The following is a 16,613-nucleotide window of genomic DNA, read 5'->3' on the forward strand; positions in this document are numbered from 1 at the left end:
CATAAATTTTATCTTAAAATAATGATAAACTCTTAAGTGGAGTTGGAGGTGGGAAAAGGGAAGATGGAATCTATAGAGAACCTCTTTTATGTTACCTAAATTATGATTTGGTGTGTGAGAAACAAATCTCAGTTAACCATAATTCTTATAAATTTGTAGAAGCAGTTTGTAGAAGTAATCTATGTGAAAATATAGTTAATTTCTGATCTTGCAGTCAAGAATACATTGACTGATTGGTTCATTTCTTTAATCAAAGACATGTATTGAGTACCTACTGTGATACTCGGCAGTGTACTCAGCACTGCGAACCATCTTTTGTTGTTCTTGGTGGATTTCTTAATACAGTGAAACAGTACACAAAAAGGTCAGTAGTCAATTCATAATGCCTGAAACCGGCTCCTTCCTCATATACATTATTGAACTGAGAGCTGAGACGGGCAGTTTCTTAAATAAAGAGGCTGTCTAAATGGAGAGCTGGATGCTTGACCACAGTGAGAACCCAATAAATATTTGTTGACTGTTGTTAACAGGAAATGGATGGGCTTATAGTTTTAAGTGATTACATGAGAAAAGATTGGTGTCATAGTTAATTATTATTGAAATAGGAAGAGTATGCATTGAGAACTATTAGGGGAATAATGGGAGCTTCTCAGTCCATTTTGGGCATTACTAACATAAATTGAAAATGTAAAGCCTCACAGTTTCTCATTGCAGAAAACATGGATTTAAACATTGAAAGCATTTCTAGAGGTATCATGATGAATCAAGAGTTGTAGAATTTAACAAGTTCACATAAATAAGGTTCCACAAATCAGCAGTCCTTTCTTTGAAATCAAGTGTAACTGAGATAATTAAGTCGAAATATTCCATCTATGCTTATGTGCATTTATTTTAATAAAGTCTCAATACCTAATCCTTGAAAGAGTGAAGCAACAGTATACTGAGGGGGAGATGTAATCTGATGATGCATACTTTTTCCTCTGGTAACTGAAGGTTAAATGGGTAGCAAGCAGAATGCCTTAAACAAGATTGGTATATTGATTAAAGTGCTGATTTAACAGCTCGCAGTCTCCCCTTGGAAACCTGGAAAAGATAAGCCAGCTGCTGTCTAAGACTGCTCAGTGTCCGCTGAGAGTACACTATCTATCATCACAATATGGTGATGAGAGGTGTTTTATGTTTGTGTTAATTTCCCCCACTAAATCAGTAATTATTACAATCCTGTCCCTGCTGTTTACCCTGCAGCTGTTTTTCCATTTGTCGAGAGAGAGGGTGTTCTCTGAGGACCGCACACGTTTCTATGGTGCAGAAATTGTCTCTGCCTTGGACTATCTACATTCCGGAAAGATTGTGTACCGTGATCTCAAGGTAAAAAAGAAAAGTAATCAGAATTTGTTTTTGCAGAGCCTGTAGGGACAAACACAAAGTAATTACAAAGTTACACAGTTTGGAGAAAAGCAGATTTAGTTGGGAAATAAAACCACTCTGTTTAAGAATTTGCTTCACTGTATTTGACAGGAAATTTCATTCACTGATAAATGTGTAGTAGTTTTATGTCCGAGTTTTTGACATGCTAAATAAGTTCTTCTTGACTGCTCTGATCAAATATGATCTATCAATAATAGTTTCATTTTTCTGAAAGTGTAATGAGTAATGTTAAACATCTGATTATTAGTCAAGTAACTTTGCAAGTGACATTTTAAAATAAATTTCATTATTATATTCTAACATCCTGTGATGTATTATGAAGAAATTTTTATAATAAATAAGATTACTTGGGAAAATATTTGATTTGGTATTAAATTTTTAGTGGGTTTATATACCTGAAGCATTTTAATATAGCCTTTTATCAATTTGTTTAATTTCCATTTTGAAAAGCACTGTATTTGTTTTATCAGTAATAGTGACTTTATTTCTCTAAGTTAAGTTTCTGTTAAGACCCTCAGAATAGCTCAGGGATTGGCAAACTTTCTGTGAAGGCCAGATAGTAAATATTTTAGGCTTTGCTGCTCTTACAGTGTCTTTTACAACTCCTCAGTGCTGCTGTTGTAGGGTGAAAGCAGCCACAGACAATATGTAAATGAGCGTGTCTGGCTGTGTTCCAGTAAAACTTTAATTACAAAAACAGGCAGTAGGCAAGATTTCACCTACAAGCCATATTTTGCTGACCCCCGGAGTAACTCATAAAAGATAGCAGTAATTCTCGTGACACTGTTTTGAATTAGATTGGTCATATTAAGGAAATTTGTACCATGACACACTCTGAACAAGTTCTAAATGTGACAATCTTACTTTCTTAAAAAGTAAATCATATGATAATCTTGACCTATTAAAATCTGACACAGAATTGCTTTATTTATCAAGTACTAGTTCATTTAAAATATGATTTGTAGAGATAGAAGTTATACTAGTCTTTTATGAAATTCTGTTTCTATGAAATAAGGTATATATTTACATATTATAGCACATAAGAGAAATCACAATTATCCCCTCACTCCCATTCACTCCTTTTTAAACACCTGTGATTCTTAAGTTATCTAATTATTTAAGCAGTTGTCTAAGTTATTTTAAGATGTTGCTATCATATACATTTGTATTATGAATGCTCCCTAAGAAGTAACTATCTCAAAAAATATTATTTTACATGATGACAGTGAAATATAGTATGTATTTTTTTAACATCTTTATTGGAGTATAATTGCTCTACAATGGTGTGTTAGTTTCTGCTTTATAACAAAGTGAATCAGCCATACGTATACATATATCCCCATATCTCCTCCCTCTTGCGTCTCCCTCCCACCCTCCCTATCCTATCCCTCTAGGTGGTCACAAAGCACCGAGCTGATCTCCCTGTGCTATGTGACTGCTTCCCACTAGCTATCGTTTTACATTTGGTCGTGTATATATGTCCATGCCACTCTCTCATTTCATCCCAGCTTACCCTTCCCCCTCCCTATGTCCTCAATTCCAAGTCCATTCTCTATGTCTGCATCTTTATTCCTATCCTGCCCCTAGGTTCTTCAGCACCTTTTTTTTTTTTTTTTAGATTCCATATATAGGTGTTAGCGTATGGTATTTTTTCTCTTTCTGACTTACTTCACTCTGTATGACAGACTCTAGGTCCATCCACCTCACTACAAATAACTCAGTTTCGCTTCTTTTTATGGCTGAGTAATATTCCATTGTATATATGTGCCACATCTTCTTTATTGTTTTATTTCTTAACATATTATTGATTAAAGAAGCTATAAAATTCTGTTTTTAGGAAAAATGAACTATGCAACTATATCTATATCAGGGATGATCAACTAAGTGCCCAAATAGACCAGAGGTGGATATGAATCAACAATATGATTATATTTAGCCTGCAGCTTTTTATAGCCAGGAGTGGCAGAATTCAGCATCCCTATATCTGATGTCTGAATGGCCAAATAATCCTATAATGTTTAAATGTCTTGAATCCAGAGTTTTAAAAAAGAATTTAGTTATACGGTATGATAAAACATAATTTATATAGCATTTCCAAATTTACTTAGAAGTAGTTAGCTCTTCTCTGCCTGATCTACTCCCCCCCACCATTCCCACTTTATATTTTATGAATTCTGTTTGTAGGGAGAAGGAGGAGGATTTCGTGGATTTAAGAAAATGAGAATAATTTTGAAGTACTTAGTAATGTATCCAAAATGCTTAAAGCTGGAAGATGGAATTATTAGTCTAAAGAAACAGAAGAGTACTCACTTGATTGCTAGCATTGATTAAGGAATGATATAATTGGGATGGTTTTGGTCAGTATCTCCATTGATCATTTCTCATTAATGAATCAACATATTGGTACATTGAAGTTCATTTAATGAGTTTTGTTGCTCCATCCTTTCTGATGATGAAATTAGACTAAATTTATTAAGCCACAGTGCTAATACTTGGTATGTGAATACCAGCCATGTAGTTACCATATAAACAGACCACTAACTTTATTAGACAATTAAGTGGCCTCTGCTCTCTAAATTTATTTACTTTTTAATATAACCTTAAGTTAAAGGTCTAAGTAAATGTATAGCATTGGACAGAATCCATGGAACATACACCGAGAAGAATGGATAATGTAAAAAGTCAGACATTCAAAATTTATACGTGTTGTTTGTATCCATATTGCACATGATAGAATGAGATCTTTAGGTAGAGTCGTAGAAATTTAGAGCGGACCCATAGTTTACAGCTGAGCTTATTGAAGACTAGAAGCCTAGTAAGGGATTTACTCAAAGTAATGGACTAAGTTGCTGACATAGTCAAGATTATTGGATTCCATGAATCCTAGCTCCAGGTATAATGTTCTTTTTATTACACCATTCTGCCTTTCTAGAGATGAAATGAACTTTAGGTGGGGGAATTCATTGGATTAATTCTAGGAGATCTTTGTAAATCTAAAATTTGAATAAAGCTGCCAAAGATAAGAGAAGGAATGTTTTAAATATATTTATACAAAATATATTCAAAATAACATTATCAAAAACTGATTTAGGTACCCACTTTGATTTGTCTCAGATTGATCTCTGTCTTCTCCTTACTAATAACCTTGTGTTTATTCAAATACAAATCCATTTGAGTTACTTATGGTAGCTGCACCTCTCAAGTAAATCAGTACCTGTTTGCCACTGACCCATTCATCATTAGAGGCAAAGCCTAATTTCATGTGCAAGTTAATTTAAGACATTTTATCAGTTCATAGTTCCTAATAAATTGGTGTTCACAGCAACAGATAAATTATTGCAACTTTTGTTGTAGTTTAAAAAGTTAGTTTGCATAATTTATCAATACATGTCATGATATTAAATTTTGCTTCAGTAAGGACCCAAATTCTTTGTGATTACTTAGGAAAAACTGATATTGCTTTATGATAGCATAAAAATTTGAAGAAATCTCTCCTAAGACTGTGTCAGTAGTACAAGTTTTTTTGAAAACTTCTTTTCTGCTTAGCTCTTGTTTTTGTAAGTATTCAATATAACCTTTCTTTTCAACGACCATGGCCATCCAAGGATAGAATAGGCTGAACTAGGGACATTTGCAAAGGTACTGATACTGGAATTTCATTAAGAATTAATTTCTGGGACTTCCCTGGTGGCGTAGTGGTTAAGAATCCGCCTGCCAATGTAGGGAACACTGATTCTATCCCTGGTCTGGGAGGATCCCGCATGCTGCGGAGCAACTAAGCGCATGTGCCACAACTACTGAGCCCATGTGCCACAACTACTGAAGCCCACGCACCTGGAGCCCGTGCTCCACAACAAGAGAAGCCACTGCAATGAGAAGCCTGTGCACCGCAACGAAGAGTAGCCCCCGCTCGCCGCAACTAGAGAAATCCTGTGCACAGCAGCAAAGACCCAACACAGCCAAAAATAAATAAATATTTCTAAAAATGAATTCATTTCTCCCAAGAGTTTATGACAGGGGGAGGGGCAAGAAAAATGCGTAAATTGCTACTGTATTCTACTTGTGGAAAATCTAATCTTGTTTTCTACCTAATCAGAGAATTTAATGGTTAATTTTACCACTTACACTGTTAACGTGAGAAACTGCCAGATAGATTTAGATAATTTCTAAGACTCAGTGATGGCACAAAGGGATGGTTTCAGAGAGCCTTATATCACAGCCCTCCCAATCTTCCTCAGCTCCTAAATAAACCAGCGGTCTGAATGAAACAGTGTGCTTACTTTACATACAGAGTCTCAAGACACATCCTCTAACTCCCACTTCTAACCAGTCACTCTGGATTCCCTCTTTTATAATTTAAGCCACTGCTACTAAGAACCCCTTCCACCTCTAACATTAACTTATACTATTGGGCTATGTTACTCAAGTGTAGTAAATTCTTAAATGTAGTATTTCTTAAACCCCAACCTAGATGGGATCTCTGCTGTTGTATATTGTGAATTCTTTTCCATCTTAGGAAGGTTCAAAGTTTTCCTTTCAGCATTTCAACACACTGTCTTAATTCCGTGGTCATTAAGTTCCTGCAGGTCAGCCATGTGACATTTGCAACTTGGATACCCATAAACCTAAATATGCAGTGTGCAGGGGAGGAATTTCTTATTACATTCTTGAGCCTGAGGCAGTCTTGGTACTGATGTAACTGTGCTAAAAAGGGTTTGTAAAAGTGAGTGAAGGGTCGTGTTTTTGGTATTGCTACAGTAGTTGTCAGAGCGCTTAGGAACTGCTATTATCATTCCTTTGTTTAATCACAAAGTGTCAGCCATTTAATTAAAATGATACCTAAAAGATATATATATATATATGTGTGTGTATATTTATCATAGATAGATATTAGAATATATATGAATTGTATATTAGAAAGCTTTTAAAAGCTTAAAAGTTAAAAACTCTTAAACTTTCTAATAGGAAGAATTTAATTTTATTCTAGGCACCAGCAAGAGCAGAAAAAGGAGTATAGTGTTTTCGGGCTATAGTTTCTTGTTCACAAAGCACAGAGGAAAAAAGATTTCAAAATCTACCAAATCAAGATCCTCTGTCAAATAATGCCTGTCCGATTCAACTGGGTAAAAAATGTTGCCGTTTTTAAATGGAAACTCTAGGATGTCTAATATTTTTGTCTCCTCAAAATATGAACTATTAGATAACAAGCAACCCTCTGATACAAATTGTCAGCATTACCCAGATTTGAATATATAATCTTTTCTTTCAGACTTCCTATTTAACTTCATACATTGCTTTTGCTGGTAGATGTATCCATTAAGCATAAACATAATGCCCTGCTCTCAATCCCAGATGCTAAGACTGACAGTGGAAATAAAACAGATGCATATAAAGTTTTATAATAGAGAGTACCTGAACAGTCAGTTACAGTGTATGCATTTTTCCTTTTATGGTTAAGAAAAGGAAGAAGGAAAGCATTAGATTTAGGAGAGAGAACCAAAGAAAGGTGATTTGTAAATATTTTTATTCCTCCTTTACACAGTGGAAGGGTCCCTAAAAATGTTTGATGAAATCTTCTTTCTGTTAGTGTCAAATGCACTAAGGAAGTGATTTCCAGGTGTTTTTGATATATCTAAGCCTTTGATCTGCTTTGGAAAGATTACCAGGTGATTCTGTGCATCCTTCACGTTTGTGAATCATAACACTGATCGTTCTTATATTTTATGAAAACTTTGTTATGCATTTGCATAAAATTATTATTTATTTTTTAAACCAGACTGGATATTTAATTAGCCCCAATTTATCTTTATACAAGATTAGATTTGGGGATATCATTTTTTTAAGGTGATGTATCTCTGGCTGTTGTTCATACTGATGGACAAGTTGTTTTTGTCATTCATGCTCAGCAAAATGACATTTCAGGATGGTGAGAGAAGAAAAATAATTGATGGAAGAAGGTGAACACTATTATAAAATAACTGGCTCAAAAATTGTAAAATATTTGTTTTGTTGTTTATTCAAAAGAAATTGTTGCATATTAAAAAGTGTTTTTTTGGGCTTCCCTGGTGGCGCAGTGGTTGAGAGTCCGCCTGCCGATGCAGGGGACACGGGTTCGTGCCCCGGTGCGGGAAGATCCCACATGCCGCGGAGCGGCTGGGCCCGTGAGCCATGGTCGCTGAGCCTGCGCGTCCCGAGCCTGTGCTCCGCAATGGGAGAGGCCACAACAGTGAGAGGCCCACGTACCGCAAAAAAAGAAAAAAAAAAAAGTGTTTTTATTGAAGTCACCGAGCTGACAAAAGTGTTTTATAGGGTTCCATTTCTGAACTTTGCTCTTGTATAGAAGAGCACACACCATTTTGATAAATTATGAATCAGCCATTAAACTCTCCATGTTTAATAAATGATCAATACATTTATTGATTAAGTTCTACATTCAGTATCTCATTTAATTCTCAAAACAATCACATTGGATTGTTACTGTTATTTACTCTGTGTTATAGATGAAGTTGAGGCACATAGATGTCAATAGGTTACACAGTAAGAGATAAAACTTGAATTTACGTTTAAGTTCTCTGACTTGACTCCATAATCTTATGCACATTGCTCTCTACTGCCTCCTATGCAATATGCTACCTTATCCCCATTATGGTGACCTTTACCCCATCTCTCACAGTCATCCCGTAGGCTGACCTTATTTCTGACTATATCATTGTAATTAAGCTGATTTATAAAACAAGTAGAATGATCAACTGTCCTGTTTTGCCTAGAACTTCCCCAGTTGTAGAACTTTAAAGTCCTGAATCCTGGGAGCCCCCCTCAGTTCTAGGTAAACTGGGGCTCTCGGTCACTTTCATCCTGTTCCTATTCTTCATTCAAACCCTGTCCTTGCATCTCATTTCATTCCTCATCCCTCAACCCTTGGTATCTTGGAAATGAGATATGAGATTAGAGAATTAGGTATGAATCGGGATTTTAAAAAATGTATGTACTTATTGGTATTAAAAACAGTATTTATATGTTTTGATACTTCTGTATCTATCCACTTCAAAATAGTCTCGTCAAAATGTGGAGAATTAGCACATTAGCGCATACTATCATGTTTCACTTTGCATGCAAAGCATATAAAGCGAATTGACATAATATACACCAAACACATTTTATTCAATATTATTATGTATTATTTGACATTTTTGTGTATTATAAAAGATATAGTATTTTAAGAACTTAATTTGGTTTGCTTTTATATGTTATGATGTATTCATATGTTAGAACAATAAGCATATTTTTAAAAGTTAAGAAAAGAGCATATATATTTTCATTCAACAAAACAACAGGCACTCCAGTGTATACTTCTCTTTCTTGTTATGGCAAGGTAGGAGCAGGAGGAAGAAGAGAGTGTTGTTTGAAAGAGAAGGAAAAAGGGGAGAAAATCAGAAGCAGAAAGAAGAGAAGGGTTTTCAAGGCAGAAAGAGAAGTAGACAGATTCTTGATGTTCCTGATTGTTTTCCCTATTTAGGACTTACTGCCATTTGTGCAAATTGGGTTTGATTTTGGGGTCCAGTTAGTAGAGAATCATGAGGAAGATGCAATCTCTCTGAATTTAGATAAAATAAGAGAACTTTCATTTTTGAAAGGTTTAGCAATATATTTAGGGTTCATTCATCTCTCTGTAGACAAGTCAAAAACAGACTCACTTCTCTGAAGTCTATGCAGTGCACGAAACATATTGAGCGTTGAGTTCAGTTGGGTAGCACATTTAAGTTCTAAACTTAAGGACTTACGTGTACTCTGAGCTTGCTTAACTGTATTTAGTCTCTGGTTTATAAGACATTGGATAATATGACAGAGTATACCACCATCACATTTTATATGATTGTTGTCTGTTTATGTTCTTATTTGGAATTCTATTTTGAATTTGATACTGACTTCAGAGTTTGGGTAGGCATTTTCATACATCATCATGTTAAGGAGTAGAATAATGATCTACTCCTTAAGTAAGTTAATTATCATTCATCCTGCTACTATTTTTTTTTTTTTTTTTTTTACGGTACGTGGGCCTCTCACTGTTGTGGCCTCTCCCGTTGCGGAGCACAGGCTCCAGATGCACAGGCTCAGCGGCCATGGCTCACGGGCCCAGCCGCTCCGCGGCATGTGGGATCTTCCCGGACCGGGGCACGAACCCGTGTCCCCTGCATTGGCAGGCGGACTCTCAACAACTGCGCCACCAGGGAAGCCCATGGTACTATTTTTTTTCATGTGTTTTTTGTGAATGCATTTCTGCGTTACGTCTTCTGCATTATGTCTTCAAGATTGTTCTTTTTGTATTAATGGAGTCAAAGAGATTCCAACTTCATAATACCTGTGCTATATGTTTTCATTAACTGTTGAATGTTTGACTTTCATATTCTTTTTATGTGTAAAAGGGTTGGTAGTTCTTTATTACAAAGAACTGTAAAAGAGGATATTGCCTTACCTTACAAAACAAGATTTAGGTTTGATTTATAACCACCACCAAAGTAACATTTCTGTAAGTGAATATTTTATCGTAGCACTAGACTCCCAAATGAAATGGTTGAAAACCATCTGCATATATCCAGAAGATGCTTGTCTCTTTGGGATTGTTTTGATCACAATTTATTTTAAACAGGAAAAAAGAGGATTGATGTTTGCTTTGGGAAGTTAATTAGACTTTACTTCTCAGAACTTATGCAATAACAGCTCTTACTCCTATGGGTTTAAAAATCAATTTATTATTGTGAAGTATTTGATAAAATGTTTCTTTTTACACATGAGTTAGGAAGCTACAGGGTTTGTCTTTGAAAAGTTCTATTAACTCTGTGTCCTCTTTCCAAAATATCTTACTCAACATTCAATTATTTTTCAAAACAGTATTTTCCTATTTTTGAAGACTATAGAACAAATTACGTTATCTTTCTTACTACACAGTTGGAGAATTTGATGCTGGATAAAGATGGCCACATAAAAATTACAGATTTTGGACTTTGCAAAGAAGGGATCACAGATGCAGCCACCATGAAGACGTTCTGTGGTACACCAGAATATCTGGCACCAGAGGTAGGCTATGTTTCCATTCATAGAAAAAAACAACACTGATATAATGTTTTACAAAGTAAACCATTTAAGCATTAAAAAAATAGCAGTGTCTACTACTTTGACCTGGATTTCAACATGAATCAAATCTGTTTTGCTCCCACTTGTTCAACATGGTATTCTAGGGCAAAAATATATATAAGTTAAACTTTATAAACTATATAAGTACAAGGATACTGGTAACTACAATAAAGTCCATTTTTATTTCTTGGCCATGTGTGTTTTATTTCTTGATTATGCCTATTTTCTTTCATTTATTAAAATAGAATAATTGAATGACTACAGCAAGAATGTGAACAGTTTTATAAACCGTCTTGGATTTTCCTTAGAAACAAAGAAACAGTGATAATTTGTATTTGTAATAGTGCGGGTTTTCATACTTAATTATTGGGAATTATTTCATTGGGAGAGTTAATGAAATGACAGTAGCTATATTTTGGAAATCATGCCAAACCAAAGCAAGTTTCAACTAGTGCCCTCCCCATGCTGAGGATTCCATACTAATTCATTAATTTGTTTATTCAAACAATTATATATTATTCATCTACTATATACTGGGTATTTTTCTGGGTGGTGTGTTTATACGAACAAGACACAAAGGACCCTGCTCTCAGGGAACTCACTTCTGGTGGAGGGAGACAGAATAAAAAAATATATATAACAATGTCATGCGATGAAGATGTGTCATGTCATGAAGGAAAATAAGCTACATAAAGGGAGGTTGTGGTGTGGTGGATGTGTTAGGTAGTGTTCTCATTACTATTACTACAAAACAGACCACTGCAAAACCTAACCATTTTATGTGATTGAAGGTTCTGAGTCAGGACAGCAGGAATGACTGCTCCATGGTACGTGGGGCACGGCAGGGGGTGACTCTGGCTGGAGGCTGGAATCTGGAAGCTCCCCTCTTTCTGCGTCTGACAGTTAATGCTGGCTCTCAACTGGTACCATACAGGGCTCTCAAAAGCCTCAGCTTCTCCAAGTGGCCTGGTTTCCTCATACTGGTGGCTTTAGGGTAGCCAGACTATTTTGGCTGTGGGTTCTAAAAGTGAACATCCTAGGGAACAGTTTAGAAACTGCTTCCATTTTTTTAAAACCTAGCAAACCATGAAGAAATGTTTCATTCATTTTTTGAAAGTTTCTCTTCATAGTATATTTTTAAAAATTTTGTTATCACATACCATAAATTCTACCTTGTAAAGTACACAGTAGTGGTTTTTAGTATGTTCACATTTGTGCAATCATCACCACTGTCTAATTCCAGAATATTTTCATCACTACAACAAAGAAACCCCGTAAACATTAGTTCCTCCCCTAAATCCCCTCATCCCAGACAACTACTAATCTACTTTCTGTCTCTATAGATGTGCTTGTTCTGGGCATTTCATATAAATGGAATCATACAATATGTGGCCTCTTGTGTCTGGCTTCTTTTACTTAGTATGTTTTCAAGATTCATCCATGCTTCAGCATGTTATTGATACTTCATTCCTTTTTATGGCCAAATAGTATTCTATTGTATGAACATAAACACATTTTATTTATCCATTCAGCAGCTGATGGACATTTGGGTTGCTTCCAGGTTTTGGCTGATAATGCTGCTATGAACATTTCTCTGTGAATCCCCTTTTATGGCTTTGTTTCAGGAACTGCACATCATTTCTGTCATAAGCTTATTGGTTTAGAATTCCTAAGCCTACACATATTTAAGGGGTAGTAACATAGACCCCACCTCTACATTGTAAAAGAGCATGTGAGATGGGAGATACTGTTACAACTGTCTTTGGAAAATATAATCTTCTACAGATAGAATGTTCAGGGAAAGAGAGGTTTAATCAGAGACCTGAATGCTAAGAGGCAACTATTGTAAAAATAGATGGGAAGAGCTTTCCAAACACAGAGAGCAGCTAGTATAAAAACTGTGAGGCAGAACAAGTTCAGTTCTTCCCTCAAACTCCAACAAGGTTAGTGTGGCTAGAGCCAAATAGGGAGGCATTAATCTTTGATGGATGAAGATAACTATTTATTGAACATGTATTATGTGCCACATGCTATATATGTACATTGCATATTTGGAATAAACTTTTGTGATAGGAAACCTATTTTTTTAAAGGTGAGGGAACTGAGGATCAGAATTTTTCTAATGTAATCTGTACAGTAAGTCCCCTACATACGAATCTTCAAGTTGCGAACTTTCAAAGATGCAAACACGTGTTCCATCAATGTCAGGCGTGAGTGAAATTGCAGCTTGCCCTCGTCTCCTATTGCTGACGATCCTTCGGCTCTACCATCTCCCACCTCTTCTCCCTCCTCCAGTCAGTAACTCTTCTTGCCTGTTCACTCGATGCCAGCCCCTGTATGCCACCTGTTGTACTGTACTACCGTATTTTCAAAATACTGTACTGTAAGATTAAAAATGTTTTCTTTATTTTTTGTGTTTGCTTGTTTTGTATGTATTATTTGTGTGAAAACTATCGTAAACCTATTACAGTACAGTACTATGTAGCCAATTGTGTTAGTTGGGTACCTAATCTAACTTTGTTGGACTTACAAACACACTCTCGGAATGGAACTTGTTCGTATGTAGGGGACTTACTGTGCACAGCTAGGAGGTGGTAGAGATAGAATCAGGATTCTAACTAGGTTCATCTTATAAAGCCTATTTTTACTTTTTTAACCACACACACCATGGCCCAAAAAAGTCACTATTTCAAGGCCACTTATAGATGTAAATAATTGTCATTTTTAAAATAGATGCTTTGTAAATGCTAACAGCAAAAGGTAATCAAAAGAATTAGGAAATAAGAATACATTCAGAATGATACTAGCATTCCTATACATATAGTAACTAATAGCAGTTTATTATTACAATAGTTCTTTTCAGTTAGAGATTAAATTTACATTTCAAGAATGTTGAGTTACTGTAAATAAATGCTAGTAATTTGAAATATTAGCAGTATTTTTCACAGTCAATTTCCAAATATTATTTTATCAAGGGCTGCCAAAAATAATATTTTTTCTGCTATGAAATCTGGAGTTAAAATTTTCCATTTTTGTAGCTGAATTAGGTAGAAATTTAGAAATGTTGTTTCTTGTTTATTCAAATACAAGATTACATTTTCTAGAATAGGATTGTTTTTGTGAATGTCATGAAAAACAAAATCTTTGTTTCTCTGGAGTTCCAATTGCCCTTGCTATACATTTACCATGGCTGATGATATCCCATATTTAGAATAACAAAATTAGTTGTGTCATGATTAGGGGAAATTATTTCTGTAGAAGATAAATACATCTCATTTCAGAAGCAGATGATCTCCTAAGAAACAAAGATATTGTTTTATATGCAAATGTCATCAACTGAAGAACAAAACCAAGAATTTAATGCAGGAAGAGTCCAATTGTTTCTAAATAGAAAGTTTACAATTCACAAGGAATTGTCAATTTCTTTTTAAAGACACGTAAGAACACCTTTCTGTATACCTTTTAAAAAAATGTTGCAGAAGTCTGGTCTTCAGAAGAAGTTTATATACCCCATGACTGAGAGATGTTGATTCATAATTAAAATCTTGACACCTTGTTTTTACAGGGGAGAGTGAGCATTGTGGTTACTATCTGAGGATGACAAATCTTGAAACAATTAACTTCTCATGCAGTTATATTTTTATATTCTAAGTGTTTGTGTCCAACACTGCATTTTATTAAATCAGGGTAACTTTGTGTTATACTCTTACTTTTAAAAACAAGAATTTAAGTCCTTTTTTCTGATCTCTGATATGGACCATTTCACTGAAGAGCACTCATTCATTCATTAAAGAAATATTTATTGAATATTTATTAGGTATCATGCATTCTGTTAGGTGCTGGGAATACAAAGATCGTAAGAAATGGTTTTTGTCCTCAAGTAGCTTGCTATATTTTCTAAGGTGATAGGATATGTAAAATAATCATTACTGTGCAAGAAAATAATTGCTTTACTAGAATTATTTACAGCGTGGTGAAAGGAAAAGGAAGGGTGGTGGGAGGGTCCGGTGACAGTAAAGAGGGAGCAGACTGAGAGGAGGCTGGACACATAGATTGGGATCAGAATGCAAAAGAGTTTAGATTTGATCTCATGGACAAGGAAAAATCACTTTTGAACTAAGAGCAGGGCAATAATGTGATCAGATATAGATGGTCAGAGTTAGAGAGGGATTGGCAAGAAACTAGCCTCTTCCCTTTACTTCAGATGGTATCTCTCACTTTCTTTGAACCTTGCAATTTCTAGTTCATACCATTATTAATGCCAGACTTTTCTTGATTAGTAGCTGTTTATCAGACTTGGAATATGTGCCTGAGCACTGCTTCTCTTTTGAAGGGCTCATTGTCAATATTTTCCCTTCTCCTCTTCTTATAGAAGACTTGTTTACCCACTATGGAGAGATCTTTCTGCAACCTATCATTCATCTAGCAGTGGCATCCTTTACCTTTTAAACTGTTTTTTGTTTTCTTTTGTTTTTTTTTTCTGTTTGTTTGTGTTTTTTTTTGGCTGCACTGCACGGCATGGGGGATGTTAGTTCCCCGACCAGGGATCGAACTCGTGCCCCCTGCAGTGGAAGCACAGAGTCCTAACCACTGGACCACCAGGGACGTCCCTAAACTTTTAATCTGGTAGGAATGCTTTGCTGTTTAAAGATGGTTGAAGGGTATTTAAAAGATACTTCAAAAAGACTGTTAGAAATCAGTTCAAAGCTGATATATTAACTGTACTATATCTCAGGCTCATAGCTGATTTTTAAATAAATTTTAGTTTTAAATGAGCTTAAGTTTTCTCTTGTGGCAAAGACCACCAGGAAAAGAAAAGTTTTATAGTATAAAAATGCCATTGGTTGAAAAAAGTATTTTTAAAGTATTTGTTCTCTTCTTTTGATGAAGAATTATAGACCTTTATTATTAAAGGGAAAAAATCGTGTCTTTTTTAAAAGAGGTTGCAGAGATATAGTCCTAGCAGGCATATACACTATACATTTAGTGTGCTACATCTCTAAAAATGCATTAGTGTATACAGTTTTAAAGTGTTTTTGCTCTTTCTTGTATTAGAAGGAAATAAATTTTACCTGCCATATATTATGGACTATAAGATATTTTGAGGGGATTTTGTTTTCATAATCTTTACTATATTTTCATGCCTAGAAATTATAAAGAAATTAGAAATCACATATAAAATCTTACTGTTAAATTTTATTATTTGACTTGGCTCTCATTGAATCCAAACCATCCTTTTATGCAGTGCTAATTATTTAGAGTCTCAGCTTTGCTCTTGAGTTAGCAGTACCTGATCAACTTTCCAACTGTAAAACAGTTTGAAAATCAAATGTAGCTTACATGCAAGACCCAACAAAATTAAAAGTGTTAAGTACGTTTTGGCAGTTCACTTTTATTATGCCCAGTCCTCAAATGTACCAGCAGATAATCATCTGAATGTTAGTTATTTTTCACATGCTTATGTGATCACACAAAAAGTACATGCTAAAAAGAAGCAGATGGTGACAGATGGGGAAGGTTGAATAAGGTGGTTTTGGAAACCTAGAGAAATGCACTTCTGTAATAGTGTAAAAATAAAAATTATTTGATAATCAAGTTAGAACTAACAAAAAGATTGCAAAAAATGACTTGATTGTTGGGAAATACATAGTATCTAGTTGTGGTTGCTGTTCAGGAAAAAAGTGTATATAATTTTATTTCATATGTGTAAAATACTGTTTTTCAGTGGCTGAAAATGGATTTTTTGATGTATTCCTAGTTTTCAGAACCTCATTTTTGGAAAACATTTACTTGGTATCATTTTATTCACTTTTCTTTTGAAGCCTACTAGCCTTAATATCTTTTATAATATGTATTTTGACAATATCTGAAATAGACAAGAATATTTTTATAACTATTTTTAAAATTTATTTATTTTATTTATTTATTTTTCGTTCCATTGGGTCTCCATTGCTGCGCATGGGCTTTCTCTAGCTGTGGTGAGCGGGGGCTACTCTTCGTTGTGGTGTGTGGGCTTCTCATTGCAGTGACTTGTCTTGTTGCAGAGCATGGGC

The 16,613-nt window shown here is 35.0% G+C and overlaps 1 protein-coding gene across 4 annotated transcripts in view; it reads left to right on the plus strand.

The window, feature by feature from the left end:
- AKT3 (AKT serine/threonine kinase 3) overlaps positions 1 to 16,613 on the plus strand; it is a 395,398-nt gene that overhangs the window by 286,229 nt on the left and 92,556 nt on the right. For all 4 annotated transcript variants that reach the window (XM_060307050.1, XM_060307115.2, XM_060307149.2 and 1 more), the window contains 2 exons: positions 1,246 to 1,368; positions 10,375 to 10,503. In XM_060307050.1, coding sequence (XP_060163033.1) covers positions 1,246 to 1,368; positions 10,375 to 10,503 — 252 coding nt within the window. The remainder of the gene's footprint in view (positions 1 to 1,245; positions 1,369 to 10,374; positions 10,504 to 16,613) is intronic.

The sequence above is a fragment of the Globicephala melas genome, chromosome 1, assembly GCF_963455315.2.
Source record: "Globicephala melas chromosome 1, mGloMel1.2, whole genome shotgun sequence".
Classification (NCBI taxonomy): domain Eukaryota; kingdom Metazoa; phylum Chordata; class Mammalia; order Artiodactyla; family Delphinidae; genus Globicephala; species Globicephala melas.